A 16,090-nucleotide genomic window follows, 5' to 3' on the forward strand; every position below is an offset into this window, starting at 1 on the left:
CCTTCATGTTATCCACAAACTTACTCACCCATCCTTCCACCTCTTCATCCAGGTCATTTATAAAAATCGCAAAGCGCTATTCATCCTAGCTATTGAACCTCTGCAGAGAGGAGATCCAGCTATTAAGGCCTTCAAAGTTGGACAAGAAGAACATAAAATCAGTTTTTTTGCTGATGATGTGCTATTATAGATGTCTGACCCGGCCGAGTCACGGATAAGATTACAAACAATACTGGAAAAATATGGAAGAATATCAGGATATAAAATATGGATGAAAGTGAGATTATGCCATTGCAGAATTTTGATTATGAAAGATACCAAAAAGGTAGTAGATTTAAATGGAAGAAAGATGGAATTAAATACTTAGGAATAATGACAGATAACAATTTACAGAATTTATATAAGCTTAATTATACCCTTCTATTAGAGAAAATAGAAAAAGATTTACAGAAATGCAAAAATTTGCCAATTACATTAATAGGAAGGGTAAATTGAATAAAAATGAAGGTAATGCCAAGACTACAAATTCTCTTTCAATTGTTGCCTTTTGTATTAACTAAATAATTCTTTAAATTATTACATAATTGTAGAAGACAATTCCCATGTAATAACAAAGTACCAAGAATTGTCCTGAAAAAGTTAACATGAGACTATAAATTGGGAGGACTTAAAAAGACTTCCGGATTTTAAGAAGTATTATCCATTAGCACAAGCAAGATTTCTATCATCTTTTTTTGAAGAAAGCAGTCCCCTTTCGTGGATTCGAATGGGGCTGAATTCAATAAAAGAGGAGACAATGAAGGACTTTATTTATAAGTGGAATGTTAAGACAATAACAAAAAAAAGGATAATCCTATATTAATACACATGATTAGAATATGGCAAGAAATAAATGAATGTATCAGGAAAAAGCAGGTATATCACTGAGGACACCATTATGTAAAACTGTACTACTGCCTATGAATCTGACAAAGGAATAAAATATGTTGATTGTTATATGGAAGGATCTCTTGTGTCTTTTGAACAATTAAGAAATAAGTATGGAGTAACTAATGCTTTCTCCAGTTAATATCATTCTTAAGAGAAAGATGGGACCAAACTTGACCCCACCTGAAATTAATGAGATGGAATGAACGATTTGGCTGGAGAAAACACCAAAATTTATATCTAAGATGTATTTTGCTCTCCAAAATGAAAGTGCAAAGCCAGGTTTACAGATATTGAGAGAGATGAGGGTCAGATTTAGGAGTTGCAATAATGGTAAGTTGCTGGTCTGAATGGTGTTTGGATAGCATGACGTCAATTGTAAATGGATTAGTACAATATAATTTTCTACACCAATTATACCTCACACCACAGAAATTACATTAATCAAAATCAGAAATAGCAGAGATGTGTTTTAAATATGGAATAGAAATAGGAACCTTTGTACATGCTACGTGGTGATGAGTGAAGGTGAGACTCAGGCAGGATATTACTGAAATACTAACAAGGATAATAGAGGTGGCCTTTGTGGATGACACGAAGCTTCATCTTTTGGGAAATTTTATTGAAATAAGTATTAACTAACTAAATTCCAAATTTCATTTGTTAAAACAGCCTTAGCAGTGGCTTAAAAATGTATTGCGATTACTTGGAAATCCAACTCCCCTCTACAGATAGCACGATGGAAGAAAGAGATGAACAGTTGTATTCATATGGAAATAAAGCACATACAATATAAAGAACAAATATGACATATTTATAAAAATATGGCAACCATATCTGGACTATATAGGGGACCAAATATAATAAAAAGGTGCTACTATTACAAAAATATAAGTGACCTCTGCAATGAAAGCTTTCTTTTTTAAACTCTACTGTAACCCCTGACGGTATATGGATTTATACTGTGAATGGGGTGGGTGGGAAAGGGTTGTTATGTTTTGTTTTGTAAGAAAAATTTCTATCTATTTTGAAAATTGAAAATTTTGATATGTATCTTTACAGAAAGAAAACCAAAAATAAAAAAAAACACAAAGAGCAGGGTCCCAGACCTCCAGGAAGAATACTTTCCTTCCACTACTACTCTCTGCTTACTTCCTATAAATCAATTTTTTATCTACACACCCAAGGTTCTACTGATACCGAAACTGATGACTTTCAGGATGAGTATCTATCTCATGGGGAACCTTGTCAAATACATAAAATCCATATAGACTCATCTACCGCTCTACCTCATCAATTCCTCGTAACCTCCTCAAACAACTCAATTAGGCTCATGAGGCATGCTGACTGTACTTCTCCAAATACTCATAGATCCTATCCTCTCCATTAGTTTGCACACCACTGACACAAGATTCACCAGTCTATAATTCCCAGGATTCTCCCTATAACCTTTTTTTAAAACAAGGGGACTACCAATGCCATTTTCCAATTCTCTGGCATCTGGACTTGATGACTTTAAGAAGATCCAACACTTTCACTTTCTTAAACTCTACATCGTTCAGCACGCAGGCCTGTTCAATTTTGACCTCACCGTGATCAAGGTCCTTTTCCATTGTGAATAATGACGCAAAGTATTCATTTAGGACCTCCCTAACGTCCTCTGCCTCCAGGTACATGTTGCCTCCCTTATCCTTTAGTGGCTTCACTTTCACTCTCATCATCCTTCTGTTCTACACAAATGTATAGAACGCCTTGGGGTTCTCCTTAATTCTACATACCAAAGGTTTCTCATGCCCCTTTTAAGCTCTCCCAAGTCCTTTCTTAAGCTCCTTCCTGGCTACCATATACTTCTCATGAGCCCTTCCTCTTTCCTGCTTCCTATATCCAATGTATGCTTCCTTCTTCCTCTTGACTAGTTGTTTTACCTATTTCATCAGCCACTGTTCCCCTTTCCTACCATTTTTTCTTTGTCCCAGTGGGTCAAACCTATCTTGAACCCTATATAAGTGGTCCTTAAACTTCCTCCACATTACTTCTGTGCTTTCATCCTTAAACATCTGTTTCTAATTTATTCTCACTATTCCTGCCTCATCCCTTCATAATTAGCTCTTTCCCACTTTAGCACTTTTCCCAGTTTGACTGTTTTTATACCTTTCCATAGCTATGTTGAAGCTAAGGGAGTTGTGGTCACTCTCACCAAAAAGCTCCCCCACTGAGAGGTCCACCAACTGACCAGGTTCATTACTCAGAACCAGATCCAGTATGCCCTCTCCTCTAATCAGCTGGTCCACATACTGCAGAATCTTTCTTGACGAACTCAGCTCCATCTCTCCCTCTTATAGTAAGGAGATGCCAGTCAATGTTAGGGAAGTTGAAATCACCCATAACTATAACCCTGTATTTCCCGCACCATTCCAAAATGTGCCTTTTTATCTGCTCCTGTGTCCCAAGGGCTATTTGGGGGCTATAGACTATTCCCTTCCTGTTTCTGAATTCCACCCACACCAACACAGTGGACACTCCCTCTGCAGCATCCTCCCTTTCTGTAGCCATAATACTATCTCTGACCAGTAATGCTACTCCCCCCGCCTTTTCTACCTCCCGTCCTATTCTTTTTAGAATAGGACCCCACCGACCATCAACAGGATATCATTTCCCAGATGATCAAGGACCTCATTACTTTAGGTGATTTCCTAATTCCCACCTGCACTGATTACTTTTATCTTCTGCCCAAAATTCACAAATAGAAAAGAACTACCCTGATAGAGCTATTATTTCTGCCTCCTTCTGCCTACCAAACATCTCCTCATACTTTGACACTATCTAATTCCCCCCCCCAATCCAGTTCCTTCACTGCTGAAGAATTCCTATTCTATGGCCCCCACTACCATAACAGATGTGCAATGCCTTTACATATCAATTCCCCACCAGGAAAGCCTCAAGGACCTCCATTTCTTTCTTGAACAGAGAGCCCGGCAAATCAGCCTCAACTACTTCTCCTTTAACTATCCCTCTTTCCTCCAAATCTAGAGTTTAGCCACACACACACATCTTGTTTGGTATTTGGAATCCCTGTTCCAATCCTGCTCAGGACTACTCCCCCATTCTTCCTCTGTTACATCAACAACTGTACTGGTGCTATCTTATGGACAGGTGCACAATTTGACAATTTTATTAAGTTTCAGTGCCAACTACTCATCCCTTTCCACCTCTCCCCGCAGGGATGTCCATCTGTGACTCTCTAGTCCGTTCTTTCCTCACCACCAACACCCATCCCACCCCCCCCCCCCCCCTTTCTATCTCCTCAGGCACTGCAAATGCAGAAAATGCAAAACTTGTCCCTACATCTCATTCATCTAAGTCACAAATAGACCTTCCAGATGGGGGAGAGTTTTACATGCACTTCGTCCAACACAATCTACTACATGTAGAATACTCAGTGAAGCCTCCTCAACATTGGTGAGTCCAAACAAATTCGCTGAAGATATCACTCTGTTTGTGGGTATAAACTTGAATTTCCTGTGGCCAACCACTGGAACTCTCGCAACCATTTCTACAATGATATGCCTGTTCTTAGTTTTATCAACATTGAGGCCAAAAATAACATTGAAGAAAAACACATCAATTTCCTCCTGGACAAAACCTTAAACCTAAAGGCATGAACAATGACTTTCCAAATTTTAAGTAAGCCCCATCTGGTGTCACTGTTTCTACATTTTCTTTACCTACTTATTTCCCACCTCTAACTTTGGTTTAACAATCCCTTCCCACCTCTCAAACCTTCTGCCCTCTCCTCTTCAGGCCCCTCTTCGAGTTTATTTTCCCACAGATGCTGTCTGACCTGCTGAGTTCCTCCAATAATTCATCGTCTGCTCAAGATTCCTGCATCTGCAGCTTTTCTCTACCCCCTAGTAATTGTCACCCACATTCGGGGAGTATCATCAAAACCCCTACTCTATCAAAATTTTCTCCTTAGAATCAATAACAACTAATTCGACTGAAAAAAGACTCAATCTCCTTTGGAACATCAACCCTAGATTTGAATCAGTGCCTCTTTCTGCTGGCAGATGTGGAAAGGAGGTGGGATAACCAAGAGAGGGTAGTGGAGATCAGACCGATACGGGAGAGGTGGAAATCTGATGGTTCGGATCCAGGGGAATGAAAGGGGTGGAGGGGTTGGGGGAGGGGGGGTTGAGGGAGGAGGGGTTGGGGGAGGGGGGTTGAGGGAGGGGGGTTGAGGGAGGGGGTTGAGGGAGGGGGGGTTGAGGGAGGGGGGTTGAGGGAGGGGGGTTGAGGGAGGGGGGTTGAGGGAGGGGGGGTTGAGGGAGGGGGGTTGAGGGAGGAGGAGTTGAGGGAGGAGGAGTTGAGGGGGGGTTGAGGGAGGGGGGTTGAGGGAGGGGGGTTGAGGGAGGGGGGTTGAGGGAGGGGGAGTTGAGGGAGGAGGAGTTGAGGGGGGGGTTGAGGGGGGGGGAGTTGAGGAGAGCCGTACCCCGGGGACGGAACAGGTGGAGACCCGACGAGTCGTAACGGGGATGAGCGGACAGATAAGGAGGGGGAAGCAGATGCGAAGGTCATGGCGCCTTCCGTCGAGTGAATTGGGGGAACTCAACCTTGTCACAGCAAGTGAATCATCCGGCGCACTATTTCCTTCCCCTCCGAGACCGTCCCCTCGGCCCATTCCCGGACTGCGATCACCATTCGTCTGCACCCACCGAGCCCGCTCCTCAGCGCCGCCATCTTGTCCGCTCGCCCAGCGCTTTCTCCTACGGCGGCTCCGCGCACTCAAACTTCCCGCCTCGCATCATCCAAACTCTGCGTTGGGCTCTTCGGGTTTGACTTGGTCGCTTCTTATTACTTATCCATTTCCAGCAAATAACTCAGTAAATCACATTATAATATGTTGTTTTCTTGTAATTTGTATTTGGGCAAGCGTACAATGTCTCACGTCGCCTTAGAAGTCACATATGGGATGAGTTCAATCCAGAGAGGTCATTTGGATGTGTCAAGGATCTTGTTTCTCCGTTGTATGGATTTCGCTGAATAGAAAGCAAACAGATTGACTGTAAATGCATTCGGGAATTTTAACATGCATTATTATTTATCAGAATCAGGTTTATTGTCATGAACATGTGCCATGAAATTTATTGTTTTGCAGCAGTATTGTGCATTAGATTTCAGATGTCTTGTCAGAGTACATACATGAGGACTCGGCAGAATTACCACTTATTGGTAATGCAATTTAAAAAAACTACACAGCATACACATGTCAACAAATAAAGAGCCATAAGCAAACAGAATGCAATACAGAAAGAATTTAAAAAAAACAATAAAGTGCAAAAGTAAGTCCTTAAGAGAGGGTGTGAGGAAGTGCAGGGTTTGTACTATATGTCAGTGAAAAGCTTGTCTCTTGTGATGGAGACAGAGAGATCCAGGAAGGGGAGAGATGGACCAGATAAGTTTGAGATCAGTGTGGAAGTTGGCCATGAAGTTGACGAGCTCATCACAGGTGCATGAAGGAGCCCCAATGTAGTCGTCGATGTGTAGGTTTGCACCATGGATTGCGCCAAACCCCACAAACAGGCAGGCATAGCTGGGACCCATGCGAGTACCCATAGCTACTCCTTTGATTTGGAGGAAGTGGGATGAGTTAAAGCAGAAGTTAGTTAAAGAGTGAGGACAAGTTCTGTCAGGCAAAGAAGGGTGGTGGTAGAGGGTGACTGGTCAGGTTTTTGGTCCAGGAAGAAGCTAATTGCTTTCAGACCTGTGTGGGGGATAGAGGTGTGAAGGGATTGGACATCCATCATGAAGATGAGGCAGTCCGGTTTGGGGAATCTGACGTCATTGAGGAGATTCAGGGCATGTGAGGTATCGCAGATGTACGTGGAGAGGGATTTATCCAGAGGAGACAAGATAGAGGTAAGATTAAACTAATTTGGTGGGGCAGGAGCAGGCAGAAACAATGGATCTGCACGGATGGTTGGGGTTGTGGAGAAACAGGCATTGCGAGGGTGGGAGAGAATGAGGTTGGAGGCCATGGATGGGAGGTGACCAGAGGTGATGAGGTTGGAGATGGTGTTGGCGACAGTGGCATGATGTGTAACAGTGGGGTCCTGTAGGAGGAGGTGTCTGAGAACTGTAGACTGGCCTCAGCAAGGTAGAGACCACACTGCACCACCCTTGAATGCAGGTTTGATGGTGAGGTTGGGATTGTTGTGGAGACAGTCGAAGGTAGAGCATTCTGAGGAGCTGAGGTTGGAATACGAGAGGAGGGTGGTAAAGGAGACAGTTGACATCTCGGTGACAGTTTGAAATAAAAAAGGTCCAGAGCGGGAAGCTGGCTAGGATGAGGTGTCCAGTAAGAAGAAGAAGGCTTGAGGTAGGTGAAAGGGTCTTGCGTTGGGGGGGGGGGGGGGGGGAAGAAGAGTCATGGGGTCATGGAAGTGAGCCCGGAGGCGACAGAAAAAGAGTTAGGAATTGTAGCGTGCGCAGAACTCATTGAGGTGTGAGTAGAGGGGGCAAAGGTGAGGCCTCTACTGAGGAACGAGCACTCTGTCTCAAAGAGGAGAAGGTCAGAGCAGAAAGCAAAAACTAAGCAGGGGCCAAAATCAGTGTTGTGGAGGGTGTTGGGGGGAGGAGGAGGAGGAGGAGGGTTGGGGAAGGTCCAAGGGTGGAGATGGAAAGTGGGGGACGTTGGAAGGATAAGGATGGAGGTTTGTGAGGGAAGGGGGTTGGGGAGCTCAGAGGAGAGGGGTGGTTGAAGTGCCAGTTGATGAAGTAGACAAAGACGATAAGGGTCAAACAATAACCATGGCTTTTATTAGCAGAAACTAATGGTACAATAATGAAAGACAATGGGTGCATACACAGTTATACCCAAGGGGAGTGTCTTTAATAGCACAGCTAATGTTACTACAGCAAGGCTCACCAGAGGGAAGACAGACAGCTTAGCAGAGATTTACGACAAGGGGGAAAGATCAGAGGGGGGGCAGAGAGGAGGGAGGGTGGGTGGGTAGCCAGAGAATGGAGGGAAAGCGATGAGATCTGAGGGTTGGGGGAGGAGGTGGGCAAAGAGGCGTAGATGGGGGTGGAATAGGGAGAGGTGTACGAGGATAGGGAAGGACTAGTGAGGGGGATGTGGGACTCCAGCAGCAGTCTGTGTTGGGATGTGGTGTGAGTCAGCGATGGAGGTTCCAGCATCTTCTGCAGGTAGGAGTCTGTGTTTGGAGTCAGCAGTTGAGGTGTCAGGAGCTCTGGTGAGAAGGGGGTCGGGGCCCAGATCGCAGTGGTTGGCAATGGCGTTAGGAGTACCGTTGTATTGGTGGTCGGGGCCCAGGTTGGAGTGGGCAGCCGTGGCATTAGGCATACTGCCTGTGGGAAGAAGCTGTTTTTCAGTCTGACGGTGCTGGCTCTGATACTCCTGTATCTCGTTCCTGATGGGAGCAGCTGAAAGATGCTGTGTGTGGGGTGAAAAGTATCCTCAATGATTTTGTGTGCTCTCTTCAGACAACAATCTGGGTAGATCATGTTGATGAGTGGGGGTGGGGGGGGGAGAGGTGGTGGGGGGAAGGAGACTCCAGTGATCCTTTTTGCCACTCTTATGGTCCTGTGGATGACCTCTGATTCATTTCTCTGCAGCAATGGTACCACACTGTGATGCAGCTGGCCAAGACCCTCTCAATAGAGCTCCTGTAGAAGGTTGATATAATATTGGCCGGTAGCCTTTCCCACTTCAGTCTTCTCAGGAAGTTCAGTCATTGTGGAGCCTTCCTGACAAGTGAGGGGATGTTGTGTGTCCATGATAGGTCACTCTACTGTCTCCTTCATCTTGTCCACATTGAGACACAGATTATTACTCTTGCACCATTTCATGAGATTTTCCACCACTTCTCTGTAGTGTGGCCCATCATTGTTGCTGATGAGGCCGACCGCTGCTGTGTCATCTGCAAATTTGATGACATTATGAGCTGGATCAGGAGTGTGAATAGGAGTGTGCTGAGCACCAATGCTCAGCATAACAGTGCTTGACAAACTGTGGTTTTTCCGTTAGGAAGGCCAGATTCCAGTTACAGAGAAGAGCGTTGAGTCCAAGCTTCTCCACCAGCCTCTTGGGAATCATATTAAACACCGAGCTGAAGTGATGGAACGGAGGAGTCATTTTTCAGGTGGGTCAGGTTAGTTATTTAAGCATGTACAAAGGTAAAAAAGCAGTTAATTAATGAATTGATGTGTCTTCAGCAATCTTTCATGCTAGCCTTAGATTCAGAACATGATTAAGAAGAAAACGGAAGAAGACTCGTTACCTGCTGAAAACATTGAGGTACCTCGATATGAATGAAGTCTCCTCATTACAGCTCATAGTTTACATTGCCATACTCTTATCACAATAGCTGCTATTTCTTTTAGACCACCCTTTCCCTTTACAACTTAGGCAATGTCTTGTCTGGGAAGAATTTTTTTTTAATTACAGATGGTATCAATGCACTATTTTTATATTTCAGAGGGCATTTAGCAACTTTTAAGTATAGTCCTGGAATCACGTTTATATCAGGACAATTTATTTCCTCCCTGAAAGGTAAATGGTTTTTATAACAATTGCTATTGCAGGTGTTACGAGCCCAGAGGACCCCAAAACCCAGCAGCAATAGATATTCACCAAGACAAATGGGTACTTAAACAAAAGTTTCTTTTAATTATCTTTAAACATGAAAACAGAATCACACTTTAACTTATCATGATTGACTTAACAAACCTAACTTAACACCCCCTTCTAATTCTTAGTGCACGTGTATGTAATGTGTGTGTAAGTTCAGAAAAGTTCTTTGGTTCACAGTTCAATCTCACTTCTCATTCCTTCAAGTTCATTGGTTGCAGGCAATTCTTATACTGTCCACAGAATTTAACATGTATAAAGTTCACCAGGCTTTGGTGCTCAAAAGGTAAATGGTTACTGCTCAGGAAGGTTCTTGTTGGTTTTCAGAGAGAGATGTGTTGTTCCAGGACATCCACAACTGAGGTACTTCCATCAGTCACCTCAGTGTCTTGCTGACAAAAATTGCCCCTTCAGGGTTCTCCAGATGATAACCTCTTTCTTTCAGGTCACCACAGAGTTCCTTTTTGTTTCCCTTATTCCAAGTGAAACATTAGACAGCCAGTTCTCTCCTCTTGCATGAATCACAAGGACTTTGACCAGGCCGTCTTCCAAAATGGGGCTTTCCACAAGCTTGCCAGCTTGTCCTGTTCCAGTCCCAGCTACTTCTGCTGGCTGTAACACTGTACAAGTGATCTGTGTGTGTGTGTGTGTGTGTGTGTGTGTGTGTGTGTGTGTGTCTGTCTCCCTCTCTGAGAGAAAGCCTGTTTGACTCTCTCTGCTTGCAAAACCACATGACTTTCTTAGAACAGCAAGCTCTACTCCAGACAGAAGGCGACTCCAAAAAGATCTTTCATCCGTTGCCTTTTGTAAAAAACAAGCCATTAGTGAGGTCTCTTGGGCACTCCAAAACTCTTGGAAAAGCTGTGGGGCTGATATGTCTAGCATGGGGCAGAGCTTCAGTATTTCAAATAAGATCTGTTTTAAAGTGTTTGTATGTGACCTACTCTAACAAACCTTTCCCAATTTATCTCCCAAAAACATTTCTATATGCTCTGTCACACAGGTACAGTAGAACTTTGATATCCACAAATGACTGTTCAAAAATCCCAAAATGGTTTGCCATCTGGCTCACTAGGTGCTGCTACCTACATTCCCTTTAACACGCTGGTGCAAATTCCTGTGTTTCCTTCAGCAGATTGTGTCCCAGATTCCCAATCTCCCCTTCATCCCAAGCCAGAGTTCTCAATCACATTAACATTCTTGTCTGATTCCTGTGCTCCCTCACACTTATCAGGATTGAACTCCATCTGCCATTTTTCCACCCAACTCTACATTCTGTCCATATCCTTTTGTAACCTACGACAACCCTCACCAATATCTACAACTCCTCCAACCTTCATATCATTTGCAAACCTACTGGTCCATTTGCAAGACCTACTGGTCTTCAACTAAGTCATTTATAAAAATCACAAAGAGCAGAGAGCCAGAACAGATCCCTGCAGAAAAACAGGCCTCCATTGAACACATTTTCCTGTAATTTAATTGACTGATTCATTAAAGATGCAGGTGCAGTAAGTAAATTAGTAAGACATACAGTTTGTTGGCTTTTATTTCATGAGGGTTTGAATAAAAGATTATTGACATATACTGTAATAATATGTGACAAATCTCAGTTGTTTGCTGCACCGAGACCTGGCTAACAGAAAACACACCGCTATGTTACCAGACAGTTTCATAGCCTGGATCGGAACACGGATTCTAGAAATGGGAGAGGGGGAAGTGTGTGATTTTTTTTGTTAATACTGGGTGGTGCATGGACATTGGGGTTATGACAACCTTCTGCTCTACTGCCTTAGAGCCAATCTTGATTAAATGCAGACCCTTCTATCTATCCAAGTGTTCTCATCAGTGATTCTCACCAGAGTTTATATCCCTTTTGATGACGATTAAAACAGGCACTTGCGGAGCTGCATGATGCAGTCAGTAAACATAGGAACATAGGAAGTAGGAACAGGAGTAGGCCAAAATGGCCCATCGAGCCTGCTCCGCCATTCAATACGATCATGGCTGATCTAATTTATGACCTAACTCCACCTACCTGCCTTCTCCCCATATCCCCTAATTCCTCTAACATGTAAAAATTTATCTAACCGAATTTTAATGATGTTTAATGAGGCAGCTTCAACCACTTCCCTGGTTCGAGAATTTCAAACATTCACTACTCTCTGGGAAAAACTATTTTTCCTCATCTCTGTCCTAAATCTACTCCCCCGAATCTTGAGACTGTGCCCTCTCGTTTTAGTTTCCCCGGCCAGCTCAAAAAACCTTCCTACATCTATCCTATTCATACCCTTCATAATCCTATTTGTTTCTATCAGATCTCCTCTCATTCTTCTGAACTCGAGCGAATACAATCCTAGACGATTTAATCTTTCATCATAAGTCAACCCCTTCATCCCAGGGATCAACCTAGTAAACCTCCTCTGGACCGCCTCCAAAGCCAGTACATCCTTCCTCAAATATGGAGACCAAAACTGGACTCAGTACTCCAGGTGCAGTCTCACCAGTACCTTATACAGTTGCAACATGACCTCCCTACTCCTGAATTCAATTCCTCTAGCGATGAAGGCCAACGTTCCATTTGCCTTCTTAATAGCCTGCTCCACCTGCAACCTAACTTTTTGCGATTCATGCACAAGCACTCCCAAGTCCCTCTGCACAACAGCATGCTGTAGTTTTTCACCCTTTAAATAATATTCAGCTCTTTTATTTTTCTTGCCAAAGTGGATAACCTCACACTTACTAACATTGTACTCCATCTGCCAGACCTTTGCTCACTCATTCAGCTTAACTATATCCCTTTGCAGACTCTCCATCTCCTCATTACAATTTGCTCTTCCACTCAATTTGGTGTCATCCGCAAACTTGGCTACACCACATTTTGTTCCCTCCCCTAAGTCATCAATGTAAATGATGAACAGTTGTGGGCCTAACACTGACCCCTGCGGCACTCCCACTTATCCTGACTCTCTGCCTCCTGTCAGACAACCAATTTTCAATCCAGGCCAATATACTTCCCCGGACTCCACTTTCCTGTAACTTACTGATAAGTCTCTTGTGTGGCACCTTATCAAACGCTTTCTGGAAATCCAAATATAAAACATCAACCTGTTCCCCTCTATCCACCGCACCCATTACATCCTCAAAGAATCCTAACAAGTTTGTCAAACAAGATCTTCCCTTTCTAAAACCATGCTGCGTCTGCCTGATTGAACCCTTACGTTCCAAAAGTTTCATTATTTCATCTTTAATGACGGCTTCAAGCATTTTTCCAACAAGAGATGGCCCACTCTGATGCACTACAAATCTTAGTTGGCAACTTTAACCAGTCCCGTGTCAAGAAAGCACTGCCCAACTAACACCAGCATGTAACCTGCTATACCAGAGGCCCAAGCACACTCGATCATTTCTGCACCAAGATAAGGAAGGCCTAGCATTTTTTCCTGAGACCATATTTTTTTTGTAACCTTTTATTTATCACACTATGAACCACATCAACCAAAATATGCAAAAATGTTTCTCATAAATATACAGAGTGACATTTTCTCTTTTTTCTCCCCCTTCCCTCCCTCCCCCCTTCCCACCCCCCTCCAAAACCAATAAATATTAAACATATAAAATACAATAAAACAACATCTTCACACAAAATAAAAACGAAAAGGAAAGACGTGTCATCTACTTTTACACATTAAATCTGATTGTGTTTATCTTCGCACTTTAGGAGGGGGAGGTTCGAGGTCGGCATTTTCTGTTATATTTCATGTATGGTTCCTAAATTTTTTCAAACAATGTAACTTTGTCTTTTAAATTATATGTAATTTTTTCCAATGGAATACACTTATTCATTTCCATGTACCATTGTTGTATTTTCAGGCTCTCTTCCATTTTCCAAGTTGACATTATACATTTTTTTGCTACTGCTAAAGCTATCATAATGAATCTTTTTTGTGCTCTATCCATTTTGAGACCTAGTTCTTTACTTTTTATATTATTTAAAAGAAAAATTTCTGGGTTTTTTTTGGTATGTTGTTTTTTTGTGATTTTACTTAATATTTGATTTAGCTCTTCCCAAAAAGTATTCACTTTTGAGCATGTCCAAATTACATTTATTATTGTTCCAATTTCTTGTTTACAGCAAAAGCATCTATCCGATATTGTTGGGTCCCATTCTTTTAATTTCTGAGAGGTGATATATAGCCTGTGTAACCAATTATATTGTATCATACGTAGCCTGGTATTTATTGTGTTCTTCATAGTTCCAGAACATAATTTTTCCCATGTTGCATTCTTTATGTTTAAATCCTTTTCCCATCTTTGTTTAGGTTTGTACCTTATTTCATCATTTTCCTTGCCTTGCAGCTTAATGTACATGTTTGTTATAAATCTTTTAATTATCATTGTGTCTGTAATTACATATTCAAAGCTGCTTCCTTCTGGTCGTCTCAGTCTGTTTCCCAATTTGTCCTTTAAATAAGCTTTCAATTGATGGAATGCAAACATTGTACCGTGAGTTATTCTGTATTTGTCCTTCAACTGTTCAAATGTTAATAAATTGTTTCCCAAAAAACAATCTTCTATTCTCTTGATTCCTTTTCTCTCCATTCTCTAAAAAATAAGTTGTCTTTTGTAAAAGGGATTAGTGGATTTTGTGTCAATAGCATTTTTGCTATTTGGTAATTTTTTTTTCTTTCTGTGTCTATCTTCTTCCATATTTTAAGTAAGTGATGCAGTATGAGTGAATTGTTATATTCCACCAGCTTTTCATCCCATTTATAAAGTATATGCTCCATACCTTTTCTCCTATTTTATCTAGTTTTATCTTAGTCCAATCCGGTTTTTCTCCCGTCTGGTAAAAATCTGAGAAGTACCCTAATTGCGCAGCTCTGTAATAATTTTTGAAGTTTGGCAACTGTAATCCACCTTGATTATACCTCTCTGTTAATTTGTCTAGCACTACCCTTGATTTTTTTTTTCCCTTTCCATAAGAACGTCCTTATTATTTTCCTTAGTTCTGCAAAGAATTTCTCTGTAAGGGAATTGGTAACGTTTGAAATAAGTATTGTACCCGTGGGAATACGTTCATTTTAATGCAATTCATCCTCCCTATCAATGTTAGCAGTAATTCATTCCAATTTTCCAAGTCTTCCTGTATTTTCCTTATTAATGGTTGATAATTTAGTTTGTACAAGTGGTTTAGGTTGTTGTCTATCCTGATACCTAGGTATCGAATCACATGTGATTGCCATTTAAATGGAAATTCTTTTTTGAGTTCTGTATAGTCTGCATTACTCATTGGCATCACTTCGCTTTTATTTGTATTGACCTTATATCCAGATATTTCTCCATATTCCTTCAGTTTCTTGTATAACTCTTTTATTGATTTCTCTGGTTCTGTTAGGTATACTATGATGTCATCTGCGAATAGACTGATTTTATACTCATTCTCCTTTATTTTTATCCCTTTTATTTTATTTTCCTTTCTTATCAGTTCAGCCAAGACAAACAGTGAGGGGGCAATGAGCATCCCTGCCTATTTGATCTGTTTAGTTTGAACTCGATACATATCCATAGTTTGGCTCGATACATATCCGTTTACCACTACCTTTGCCAATGGTCCATTATATAATGCCCTAATCCAATTAATATATTTTTCTGGCAGATTAAATTTCTGTAACACTTTAAATAAGTAGTTCCACTCTACCCTGTCAAAGGCTTTTTCTGCATCTAACGCAACCGTCACCATTGGTCTTTTATTCCCTTGAGCTGCATGAATTAAATTAATAAGTTTACAAACATTGCCCGCTGTTCGTCTATTCTTGACAAATCCAGTTTGGTCTTGTTTTACTATTTTTGGCCAATCTGTTTGGTAATAATTTTGCTATTATTTTACAATCTGCGTTTAGTAAGGATATTGGTCTGTATGATGCTGGTGTTAATGGGTCCTTCCCTGACTTTGGCATTACTGTGATTATTGCTGTCTTGCATGATTCTGGTAAGTTTTGTGTTTCTTCCACCTGATTCATTACTTCCAGGAGGGGTGGAATTAATAACTCTTTAAATGTTTTATAAAATTCTATTGGAAATCCATCCTCCCCTGGTGTTTTATTGTTCGGAGTTTTCTTAATTATATCCTGTACTTCCTCTATTTCAACCGGTTTTATCAGTTTGCTTTGATCCTCTACTTGCAATTTCGGCAATTCGATTTTAGCTAAAAACTCGTCTATTTTATCGTTTTTACCCTCATTCTTGGTTTGATATAGTTGTTTATAAAAATTCCTTAAAGTTTTCATTGATCTCTATTGGGTTGTATGTGATTTGTTTATCCTTTTTCCTTATCGCCAAATTGGTTCTTTTAGCTTGCTCTATTTTAAGTTGCCAGGCCAATATTTTGTGTTTTTTGTCCCACATCGTAATACTTTTGCTTTGTTTTCATTATGTTCTTCTCCACCTTGTATGTTTGTAATACTTCATATTTTATATTTTTGTCCGCCAACTCTCTTCTCTTTATATCCT

The 16,090-nt window shown here is 41.5% G+C and overlaps 1 protein-coding gene across 2 annotated transcripts in view; it reads right to left on the reverse strand.

Moving 5' to 3' along the window:
• The window catches only part of mrpl35 (mitochondrial ribosomal protein L35), a 28,571-nt gene extending 22,742 nt beyond the window's left edge, over positions 1-5,829 (reverse strand). Inside the window, exon 1 of one of the 2 annotated variants that reach the window (XM_069923661.1) lies at positions 5,640-5,829. In XM_069923661.1, coding sequence (XP_069779762.1) covers positions 5,640-5,664 — 25 coding nt within the window. In that variant the 5' untranslated portion in view covers positions 5,665-5,829. Of the gene's footprint in view, positions 1-28; positions 130-5,639 lie in introns of those variants that run through there. The other variant, XM_069923662.1, reaches the window with a different exon arrangement.
• Positions 5,830-16,090: the final 10,261 nt, after the last annotated feature.

Source organism: Narcine bancroftii, chromosome 3 (genome assembly GCF_036971445.1).
Source record: "Narcine bancroftii isolate sNarBan1 chromosome 3, sNarBan1.hap1, whole genome shotgun sequence".
NCBI lineage: Eukaryota > Metazoa > Chordata > Chondrichthyes > Torpediniformes > Narcinidae > Narcine > Narcine bancroftii.